General features: G+C 48.7%; 1 protein-coding gene across 1 annotated transcript in view; it reads right to left on the minus strand.

The window, feature by feature from the left end:
* Window positions 1-259: 259 nt before the first annotated feature.
* Window positions 260-12,389, minus strand: part of SYT17 (synaptotagmin 17) — a 35,325-nt gene continuing 23,195 nt past the window's right edge. The window contains exon 8 of the mRNA XM_066560650.1: window positions 260-1,306. Within this exon, the coding sequence (XP_066416747.1) occupies window positions 1,110-1,306 (197 nt within the window). The 3' untranslated portion in view covers window positions 260-1,109. The remainder of the gene's footprint in view (window positions 1,307-12,389) is intronic.

Consider the following 12,389-nt stretch of genomic DNA (forward strand, 5'->3'; position numbering starts at 1 on the left):
CCCTGGAGTCTGACACGTCCAACCCCCAGGGTGTTACTGGGGTCTGGCTGGGAACCACCATGGCCAGACCAAGGCATCCAGCTCACTCTCCACACCCACCTCCAGCAGCAGGTGCCCAGTTTCTCTCAAACTGCTCCCAGTTCATCTGCAGTGAGTGACAATGGGGTAACTGCCATCGGCCATTTGGCTTTTTTTTCTGCCATAAGCATAACTGAAGGAGCTCACCACAAAGGTGAATTCAACAAGTATCACCCCAATCTATATGGCACAATTAAATAGAATTTTATTTTCAATAAATATACAATCTCCATCATACCAGACAATATGCTGTGGAAAAATAAAATGTACAGAAGCAACCAACAGGACAGCTGGACTGTAGCTAAGTTCACTTGGTGACCTGAAGAACTACCTGGGTAAACACACAACACAGAAGGAGCCACTGCAGTCTGTGAGAGAATTAAAATTGTGGTTTCTGGGTCTTCTTAACCGCCAAAGTCCCTGGAGCAGGTGTTTTTTTGCACAGCACATGTTTGAAAGGACGTGAGCTGGTTTTCCCAGTACAAATGCTATTGGAAATGTTTATTTTGCTATATCAGCACTGAATCTACTGCACACACAGACTGCTATCGAGACTGGCAGGTCACCACTGACGGGACACGGGATCTGTCCCACGTGGGCACACAAACACACACACTAACAGCAGCTTAATTCTGGTAAAACTACTACAAGGACAAAACTGCAGTCAGAATCGATTTCACCACAGGTTCTACCGTTTAAAAAAATGTTCTAGCCTAATTACCACGTTCACCAATGAGAGCACACGGGTACTTATATCTCCAAGAGGATGAGCCATGGATTTGGACCGGAAGGACAGCAGAGGCAACTCCCAGCTCCTGCACCCACTCCGTGCTTGCCTGGCACGAGCTGCCCGGCCCCGGGGGCGCAGCTGGACCCAGTGGGGTCACTGAGGCCAGCACAGCCCGGGTGCCAGCACGAATCCAACGGAGCTGCCGCGGGGCGCGTGTAGGGTGTGAGGTGGGGAGCTTCAGTGGTCGGTTTGGTTCTCATCTCGTCCGCCCGCCCGCTCTGGCCGCCGTGGGTCACCCGGCTCATGTCACCTCGAGGGAGGCGGGCGAGACGCGGTCGCAGTCCTCGCGGGAGCGCAGGCTGTGCCACTGCTCCACGGCCGTGCGGTGCGCGCTCAGCATGCGGCGCCAGTGGTTGGACTCAGGGGCGCCCGTCGAGTACTGCCCGATCACAATCCTGCCAATGAAGTCGTTGCTGCTCTTCACGTTGTGCCCGTACACTGGGGAAAGCAGAGACACACACTGGTCAAGGGAAAAGCACAGCCCTGCCCCAGGAAACCAAACACAGCTGAACCCCCACAGCACCTGCCAGGTTGTGGTGGTGTTCGCAGGACGAGGGAAGAGATGAGAATCTTGACTCCACGTTTCAGAAGGTTGATTTACTATTTTAGGATATATATTAAATTAAAAGAAAATTATATATTAAAACTACACTAACAGAATAGAAATAAGGATTTCATCAGAAGGCTTGCAAGGAATCGAAAAGAATGGAATGATAATAAAATCTTGTGACTGACCAGAGAGCCTGAGACAGCTGGACTGTGATTGGCCATTAATTAAAAACAACCACGAGACCAATCAAAGATGCACCTGTTGCATTCCACAGCAGCAGATAATTATTGTTTACATTTCATTTCTGAGGCCTCTCAGCTTTTCAGGAGAAAAAAATACTAATGAAAGGATTTTTCATAAAATATGTCTGTGACACCAGGTGCCAGCATTTTTTGTATGGAATTCAGCATCTGAAAAATGTTAGAGAAACAGGAGCTTGGAAGGAATAAAATAAGCTGTACTACAGACTGAAATACAATTCAAATAAGAGAGACACACATCCACAGTTACCATGCTATTTACCATGAACAGGTAAAGCAGATTCATAAAATGACTTGGGTTGGAAGGGACCTCAAAGATCATCCTATTCCAACCCCCTGCTGTGGGCAGGGACACCTTTCACTGGAGCAGGCTGCTCAAAGTCCTGTCCAGCCTTGAAGGAGAATTACATCATATAAAGAAGTGCCAAAAACTCTGCCTGGCCATCATGAAATCACAAAAGCAGCTCAGCAGCCTGAACCTGGGCAAGTGCAGAAGCAGCATCTCAAAGTGCCCTCCTCCAAACACACATTGCACAAAGCACTCCAGTGCTAATCCACAGCCTGCTCTGCTCCAGACAGGAATTACACAGGCCAGGCTGGCAGCAGGGTGTTTACACAGCAACATCTGCCATAATTATCACTGCAGCTACTTGTTAAACCTCCAGGAAAGCAGCTGAGGGAGAGACACCAACCCAGCACCCTGTCCTTGGGATTAGCCCAGTCTCCTGGAAGGAAAGGCTGCAGACAGCAGCAAACCCTAATGATGGGCCTGATCCTGGGAAAGGCTGAGCCCTCCCACCAGACAGCAGCAAAAGCACTGTGTGCGTTGCAAACTGAAGCCCTGCCTCAGCTCATTAAAAAGTTGAAATGAAGTCTTTGCAAGCTGAAGCCAGGATATCCACAGGCACTGCCTGGAATATTAACAATTAAAAAATCTCCTCAGGAAAGAGAGAGATTTTAAGGACAAAGGTCTACAGGAGCTCCAAATCCAGCTGGGCTGGTGCAGCCAGAGCAGGTTCAGCCTGGCATGGAGCCCCTGCCAGCAGCACCAGCTCTACAGGGCTGCTGGAAACCAGGACTGGCAGCAAGACAAGCTCTGTGAACCCCCATGGCATCACCCTGATGTGTGCACACCCTCACAGGCAGGCAGGACCCCAACACAAGGCACTCAGCCCCACTTCCAAATGCACACCTTGGCCAGGGCTGTGCATTTCCTATTGTAACACACCCCAAGGGACCAGCATTACTTTAACCTGCCCCTCTGCCATCTCCACACTCTGCCAGGCTGGTTCCTCACCTCTGCACCAGTCTGGGATCGTGCTCTGGGTACCACCTGCCAGCGCAGTCCTGAAATCAAGCAGTGCCAGGTTACAGCTCACTTCATCCCCTCTGACAGCTCTGACACACACAGTTTATGGGCAGAGATGCTTCTGCTCACCAAAAATTACCTGTGGATATTTTAGGTGACAGCAAAACCTTCAAATGCCCAAGTAAGTTGTTCAAATAATTGCTCTGAAAAATCTACCCTGCAACTCAGAGCCCTCTAAGTCCATCTTCAAATGACATTTAGAAATGATCTGGGGTTCATCACCCCAGCAGGAAGACTGCATCTCTTCTGCCTGTCACCATCAGTTATCTGGGGCTGATGCCATCAGGACATGTTATCAAGTAAGTGCCTCTGTCAAGAGGCCAGGGTGGTGTTTTTTGGAAAGGCCACCTTCTGAGGACACAGTCAGGAATTCTAAGCCATCCATCTCCAACTAATACACAGCTTGTCTGGGTTATTAATGAGTTCTCCTACAAGGCAATGGATCACAGGTGTAGCTAGCAGGACTATACTAAATGTTTTGCTATGATTTATTAGCCTACAGAAATCAAATATTGTGATAAAACCACATAAAAATACCCCAAAACCAAAATTTTCAATAGGAAGTTTTTATGTTTTTTTTTTTGGTGGTCTTTTTGTTTGTTTGATGTTGGTCTTGCTGTTGCTGGGTTTGGGTTTTTGGGGTTTTTTTCGTAAAATTAAGGAAAGTAAAGCCTAATGCTGGGAGACAGCACCAAGTAATTTAAACCAAGAAGCCTTACAGGCCATCAATTAATCACAGGATAAATTAACAGTGGAGAAGAAGCACCCCAGGCATACTGATTCTTCAAAAATACTCCATGCCAGGACTGTAAAACAAGCAGGTGTGCTAACTAAGGGCACCTGCCATTCTACTGTTGATCCAAGTATTTTGAATTCTTGTAATGCAACCTGCTAATCTCATTGTGTCAGGTAATTAGCATGCTGAGTCCTTTGGGGTATTAATGGCTAATTATACAAGCATTGTTGCTCCTATCACTAAGTACTGTAGATAGCACAGACTCATTGCTGAGGAACAGGGAAGGCATTTTGCAAGGCCAAATGCTCATTCCCACACTGACCATAAGAGGCTGCACTAGCCTGACCTCAGCTTTACACACTCACAGCTTCACCACAGCAGCTTCCTCAGATGAGGAGAGGTCTTTGTGTGCCAAAAATTCAGCTTTACCCATCAGGTCAGAGCTTTTTAAATTCAAGGGCATGCTTTTCTGGGAGGCTAACTGCTGTATTCCACTGCTAAATGGCCAGGATTTAGGATTTGCTGAGTCCAGGTGTGTGACTGAGCTGTGCTGCCTGATGTCTGAACATCCCCTGACAGAGTCTGAAAGGAGCTCATAGTAAATTTCAGATTCAATCTGCCCTTGGCCACAAAACCAGTGACACCATGGAGCTGCTCAGTAGCAGAAAATAAAGTAATTAACATTTGGGATTTTCAGACTGACCCAGACTCTGGTTATGAACTGGTAGATGCTGCTTTCCATTTAAGAAGCATATTTTCCTGACAGAAACTACACACCTGATCTCATGAGCTCTTTTTCCACCCTCACAGTAATTTACACGATAGCAACATCCATTTCTAGGCCAACACAGAGCAAAAAGCAATTAAAGAAGCAGAGGTCAAACCAATTCTTTCTGCAGCTGCTCTTCAGAAGGGCACATTTGGAAACAGAAAGGCTTCTTAAAAAGACATTCTTTATAATAGAAATGCTGAAATACAGAAGAAAATCACTTTTACTTATATCCATTAAATGGGTTGAATTGTTGAGGACAAGGTACATGATGTAAACAAAACATTTTCATGTTATGAACTTATTGATGCAGCGTTCCTAAATGATCCATATCCAACTGATGGGGGCCTGGGTGCCACATGAGCTGTTCCTGTGGGGTCAGGGCCCATGTCCCCCAGAGGCTCCTGCACAGGGGGGAAGGCTGGACCCCAGCCTGGCTGCCTGCTCCCTGCAGGGCTGAGGGCACTGGGGATGCAATGGGCCTTGGAGCTCCCACATCTGCTCTGGGGACACTCCAGCCCGAGCTTGCCCTTGTCTCCCACCAGCCTCAGTCACATGGAATCACTTTTTGCCAGTCAGCTGTTTGCACTATGTAATGGAGCCATGAGGCTGCCTGGGTGGCATCAGCCCTGGCACCAGATCCAGCCAAAGTGCCTCTCACCTTCCCTCTGCACTGAGAACTCCACACTGAGCACTTGTGCAGAGCACGACTGCAAATCATCATCATCATCATCATCATCATCTGTGAGTCACATGCAATAGCAGGATTTAATCTGGCATTTCAGAAAATCATTCATCCTCTGACTGACCACATCAGCATCCTGGGAATGACCAGGGACGAGCATTAACTAAGAAAACTTCCTTAAGGTAACTTCAAGGCTATCAGTATCATTTACAGGATGGGGACACGCCTGAGCCTTGCAGCTGGGGCCGTGAAACATCTGCATCTCCTGCAAACTCTGCTCTGCCAGGTGTGCTGGGCAGTTCCTCAGCAGCTCCAGCTGTGCTGCTCCTCCTGGTACGGCCACACAGCACCTCTGCTGCTGCCTCTCTTGGAGCACCAGCATGGAGAGCTCCACACCAACAGTTCACCCTTCTGCAGCCACCTGCACCATCACCTGCAGTGCAACTAAAACATGTAACTCAGAGAAAAACCAGCAAAAACACGCCCAAGGCTGTACACAGGCAGCCGAGGGGCAGAGTCCCCCTGAGCACACAGATCTCCTGGACTGTGTGCTCTCTCTGGCAGAGCCACATCCCTGCTGGCACTGACCCATCAACACTTCAGCACCTCCCACTCAGCCTCAGCACTTGGTGAGGTCTCACAAAGTGCCCCCTTCACACACCTGCCCATTTAGGCAGGCAGGAGCCAGTGCCCAGCCCTTTCTGTGCCCAGTGTCCAGTGCCCAGCCCTTTCTGTGCCCAGCACTGCCTGAGCCAGTGGGGCTGAGCTGCCAGGTTAAGTAGGACTGAAGACTGCTCCTGAACTGCTTGACATCAATGTTCAAAGGCTGTTTAGCACAAAGAGGTGCTAGGAGGAGCAGCAGCAGCTGGGCTAATGATGCACACTGAGAAGGTCACAGGCCCAAACCCTGCCCTTGCTCCTCAACCATGGCCTGTCGTATTTAGCAGAGAGGAGAGAAAAGCACGGGAGAAGATGCCGTGGTTTCCCATTTATCAGTTTAATCTCCACCAGGGTCTGATGAGCACATTAAACTCTTTCCAGCCTTCCCCTGCAGTGGCTGCACCTGCCCAGCTCCAGAGGGAACTGGCACTGCTGGAGCACATGGCCACACACAGACCCAGCTGCTGCCCCACAGGCACAGTGCCACAGCAAGAGACCCTGTGGAAACCTCCCCCAGGACAGGGAGCTCCCCCCTGCACATGCACCCCAAACCAGGAGTGTGCCAATCTCTGCCTGCTCTCACACAGGGAGGGGAAAGTCCTGGAGCAGACACAGGGATCCAGGCTGCAGGGGAAGTGTGAATGCACAAGTGTGTCCTGCAGAGAGCTCAAGGGCAGCAGGGATGACACCTCATGAAATTGCCTCATCAGGAGACACTGGAATAATGGGCTGGAATCATCTATTGCAACAGCCCAGAGGATACTGAAAAGGAGTGTCTATGGCTGGCTTTTGCCACTTCCAATTCCCCTTTTTTTAAAACTGCATCTTAATTCTCTGCACTATGAGCCCCAGATCCAGCAAAGCATATTTACACACCTGACAACACCAGTGCCACACAGCACCTGCAGACACAGGCAGGGACAGCCATGCAGGAGAGGCAGCCTCTGCCTGCACCACATCCATCTCCTGAGACAGCCACAGGCCAGGCACAGACATTCCATTTGCAGACACTGCTCTGCTGCCACAGCAGCTCCTGCCACCCAGACTTTTCTTCATTTGATGCACAGGCAGATGATGGCCTTGCAAGAGGTTTGAACAATTCCTTTCACTGCAGTGCGAGCCAAACAAGATGAAGGGCTGAGGGCAGCAGAGCCATGACACAGCTTAAATTAAGAGGCTTGGCAAAAGGAGCAAGCACCTATCATCAGCCTGGAGAGAGGAGGGCTTGCTCCTTTCTTTAGGAGAAAAAGATTATCAAAAGATTCCAGAGAGCTCCAGGACAGGCAGTTTCTGCCACATCAGATGCAATACATTTATTAACTAAGTCAGGAGACTTGATGAATCTAATTTTGCCTCCTAAGCAAGCAACAGGCCAGGTCAGGAAGGGTCAGCATCTTGTTGCTCTCCCCTGATTAATGGCACTTCACTCCTCCTTGTTAAAGCAGTCAGTCTGCTGCAAAAAACCAAACTCACCCCAGAGCATCTTCCCTGAGTGCCCCCAAACAGGACTGGGCCTGCATGCCCCCATCCAGCATCTCTGACTGCCCCTCTGCTGTCCCCTGCTCCAGGAGACCACCAGCACCTCCATGGAGCCCAGCAAGGACACTGAAATGGAGAGCAGTGGGGCCCTTCTCCCAAAGGGGATTTGTACATCTGGAAATGCACAGTGTGCACAGGCTCTGCTGGGCCTCAGGGGTCTCCCCTGCCCTGCATCTCTCCAAACCCCTCCCAGGACCTGCTGGGCCACCTGGTGTGGCACCAGAGCTGGAGCAAGGCCTGGGGGCAGGAGGCGCCAGCCAGGAGCTCACTGCCCTCCCCAGACCTGGGCAAGGACCATATGGTGGCTGCTGCATAAATGGATGGAGTGTTTTATAACAACAGACACAAAGGCCAAATTCTGATCTAAGTTAAACAGGTATAAATCCCCAGAAAACACAGTGCTGACATCAGTGGGGCTTTTCCATTTTTTCTCCTTTGGCTAAGATAGAAGTACACAGGTTTAGTCAGGGATTACATTTTGATTCTAAGCTCTAGATATGGGAAATATACAGACAGTCCAATAATTCCAAAAGGCATATCTAATAGATGACAAAAACCAATTTTCTAGCAGTGAGGTGTCTAATTGTCCTTCCATCTAAGAGATGTTATCATAGTATTTCAAAAGAGAAACCAAATCCTCCTCCTGCATTCCTGCATGGGAAAAAAAAAAAAGCTTAATTTGACTCATACAGTAGAGATTTCTTCCCTATATCTGTGTGCAAAAGACAAAGTGCCTGAATGTTTGTTGGGTTTTCATGTGGGAAAGCAAAAGCAAGAGCAAAAAGGAGAAATGGGCAAGTCAAACTGCAGATGTGTGGTGACTCCAGACATGGTGGTTTCCATCCCTGCAAACTGCAGCTAGAGTAGATGCTGGCATCTCCAGGTCACACTTCCACATAGCCAGGGAAATCAGAATTCAGATACATTTCTGGAGAAGCCTCGGGTCAAAAACTTTATCAAATTTCTGCTCAGCTGATTGGGACATTTGGAAATCATTCTGTTAATTAAAAAAATACCACTGAAAAGCCCCACTAGCTCTGCATCCTGCTGAAACAGGCAGCATTGCTTCAAAGAGAAAACATTTCAGTGAAAGCAACCCAATATCCAGAACTGCATCATTATCAATACACACCAATAGTTACTTTTCTTCCCCTTTCAAAATACAAACTTCATTAAATGGTCCCCATATTTTCCTAAAGGCTAACTGCAAATGAGCCAACAGAAAAACCAGGTATATTGCTATGGAACAGCAATCTGTTATTTTAATTAACTGGAAGTTAATTAGAGCCCTGGAATAAAGCATTAAATTTATCCAGGGATCTGAAGACACACATTGCAGCCCTTGGGGCACAGTGGTGGCTGACAGCATTGCCAGGGCCCCTCTGCTGCAGCCACTGAGACCACAGGTACAGCTCTGCAAAGTCTCAACACTCTCAGGAACAAAAATACTCCAAAAAAAAAAAAGAAATAAAATGGAAAAAAGGGTCCTAAATCTTTACAGAAAACAGAGACATTGCCAATCTTTGAAACATATTGAAAAGTGAGGAGATAACAAATCCTACCAGAATACAGAGTGCCCATGAGCTGCACCCCGAGGCAGGAGTGACTGTGAAGATGTCACCAGGGCAGGTCACACACATTTTGAGGTCAATCTCTCCACCAACAAGCACACCCTGCCTAGCCTGCCCCCCTCTGTCCCAGGCAGAGCTTCCTGCCCTGCTGGAACCATGGTCCCCTTCCAGACAGGGATGGAGCAGTGGGATGAGCCCCACTGCTGCTCTCCATCAGCCCCAGGGCTGTCCTTGCCCAGCTGCCCTTCCGGCCAGGCCAGAAGGAAAAGCAGATTTTCCCTCTACAATTGCATGGAGATGATCTACCCAGAGCATGGAGATGATTTCTCCCTCTTTGGGGACTCTGATGGTGTAACAAGCCCTGAAGATCCTGCCATGCAAACATTCCAACAGCTTATTTAAATGGAGAAAGACACACAGCCACCACAAGGACCTGGGGGAGACAAACATCCCCTCACTGTGAATGCTGAAGGGTGTCTTTTTTATGGTAAGTGATGAGAAGATGCTAAGAGTCACTGAGACACAGTTTGCCCTGGAGTGCTGCTGGTTTTTATTGGACCATCTGGGCTTTACTGCAGTGCAAACAGCATTACTGATGATTGTTATTAACAACATTATAATCATTAACAAAATACTACAGGGCTCAGGTTTCAGGTCTGCCTCCCTGCTGCACAGCCCAAGCTTTCTGACAGACTGAGATTCACTGCACAGCCCCAGATCCCTCAGTGGGGAGAGCACAGGGTCTCTGGGTGCCCATCCAGCCCTCCCAGCACTGAGGCTGCACTTGCATCTCAAAGACCATTTCTCCTTCATGGAAATAATCTTGGCAGCAGCTGCCAGTGCTGCTGTCAGGGCCAAACTCCACCTTCCCCTTGCCACCAGACACAGTAACACCTTTGCTCCCAGGTTTGTTCACAGGCTTAGGAGAACACCCCACCTTTCAGAGCCCGCCCCATTTCCCTGCAGCAGTTGAGCCCATGACTTGCCTGCACTCAAACAGAATATGGCACATGGGGGATATGTGTCATGTTGCCAGAAAAACTCTAGAAAGTGCAAAAAAGCACCACCCAAAAGAGTGCATTTCTGTTACAATATGTAAATGGCTGCTCATTACCTAGACAACATGTTTGATGAAGTAAATGAAAATCAAACATCCTCTCCACCAGTTGTTGCCTCACTCTTTTTTCTTTTTGTCAGGACATCAGACTTGTAATGAGTACCAGTGGCTTTCCTGGTTTCAGCCTCTTTTGGGAGGAGCTGTTAACAGACAATACTTGCAGCAGCAATCCTGACCCTGGATGCTTTTTCCTGGAGAGGACATTTCCACCAGAGCTCATCCCACCTCATTTTGGGCACTGGCCTGGGACTGGAAGTTAGTGACAGCTCCACCAGCATCTGAGGAAGGAGCAGAGGGAAGGCAGGAACAGCTGGGACAAAGTGTCCTGCACCAGTGTGGAAGGAGAAGCATTTTGGTCTGTAAATGCCAATAATTGACAGTATTGAATCCTTGAGTGCCTAAGGAGGAGGAAAGAGCAAAGATCCAGCCCAACCAGCCCCTCCTCCCATCCTGGCTAGCACAGAGCTCTTCCTGGGCACATCATCTTGGAGCACCAGAGCCCCTCTCCAAACCCAGCTGTGCTTCAGCCCTGAGCTTGGTGTGGAGTCCAGCTCTGCAGAGCACCACCAGGAGAGCAGGGATGGTGCTTTACCACTGTCTGCACACACAACCCTTGGTAACTCACAGCAGAGGGTGGAGAAATCCACACCAGACTGAACACAGACAGCTTGATCCAAGATGCACAGGAGATAAACACACAGGGGGGGAAACAAAATTCATCTTACTTTGTGTGGATGGTGCCTTGCTCTGCAGTGGGGACCAGCCCCAGGGGAGCCAGGAGCCCCAGCTGATGGGAACTGGCAGGGTTCCAGGGCTTTCCATGAAGCCAAGCCAATGTAAAGACAGCTGCAGACTGGGTCCAAAATACAAAGCCACAATAAAGGTTCTTTTAAATTATTGAAGACATACTCACTTCTGGCTCCCATGGCTGCTTTTACAGCTCTCTCTCTCCATCCAAAGCATCATCACCCACCCTTCAAGCAGGATTATTTTGCTTTTCAATTGGACTTTGACTCAACAGCAAATTTAATTAACTGACCTAATGGACTAGAGATGTGGATTAGAAGAGAAAATAAATAAGAAACAATTCCAAACAAAACACACAACAGAAAGAACCACCACTGCAGCAAAAAGGAACCCCAAAGCACCTAAGTTAAAAAAACCAAAACAAAACTACACCCCTGCTATGCAGAGGTGCAAAATAGAGATCTCACATTGCAAGATACCCATACTGCCAAACATTTGTTCCTGATTATCTTTTAACAGAGGATCCCAAAGCCCCTCACGAGCCCTTAAGCTGAGTAATACTGTAAGGTGCCAAGAAGGGGCTCTGTGGGGAGCACCACAATTCCCTTCCCAGACCTTCAGAAACTCATTCCAGCAGAGCCCCACAGATGCACACTGCAATAAACTGGGGCCACAGCCCACCACCATCAGGAGCCAGTCTGTCACTAGGATGGACACTGAACGTGGCTCTGCACCCTCACCACCACCATGGCCCCTGATCAGAGGTCCCTGTGACAGACCCTGCAGGCACTGACCCAGCAGAAGGCTGGGTCACAAAAACATGACCAGCACCCCTGGCTCCAGCTCTCTGTTGGCCACACCAACCCCACACCTCACACCTGAGTGCCCTGGGCACTGCAGAAGCCCCAGCCCAGGCAGGGCCCATGCCCACCCTGCCCCTCACCCCTCACTGGTGTGGTGGTGTTCACAGGGGTCCCAGGACAAGGGCAGAGAGGAGAATCTTGACTCCATGCTTCAGAAGGCTGATTTATTATTTTATTATATATATTATATTAAAAGGAAATGATATATTAAAACTATACTAAAGAATAGAAGAAAGGATTTCATCAGAAGGCTTGAAAGGAATAGAAGGAATGATAATAAAATCTTGTGACTGCTCACAGCCTCGACACAGGTGGCTGTCACTGGTCATCAAACAAAAACAATTTCACATGCTGGGTAAACAATTCTCCAATCACATTCCAAAGCAGCAAAACATGGAGGAGCTGAAGCTTCTCAGCTTCTCAGGAGAAAAAGATCCTAGCAAAAGGATTTTTCATAAAATATGTCTGTGACACACTGGTCCTCCCAAAGCTCTGCACGTTCCTTCCCAGCTGTGGAGCTGCTGGGGACATTTCTGGCCTGGGATTATTTATTGCAAACTCACAGCAAGCAATATGTCACTCAGAAAATGAAGCCCCACTCAGAGGCTCAGTGCCTGTGTGACACAGGGTGATGAATCAGCCAGGTTCCCATTGG

This window comes from Molothrus aeneus, chromosome 16, assembly GCF_037042795.1.
Source record: "Molothrus aeneus isolate 106 chromosome 16, BPBGC_Maene_1.0, whole genome shotgun sequence".
Taxonomy (NCBI): domain Eukaryota; kingdom Metazoa; phylum Chordata; class Aves; order Passeriformes; family Icteridae; genus Molothrus; species Molothrus aeneus.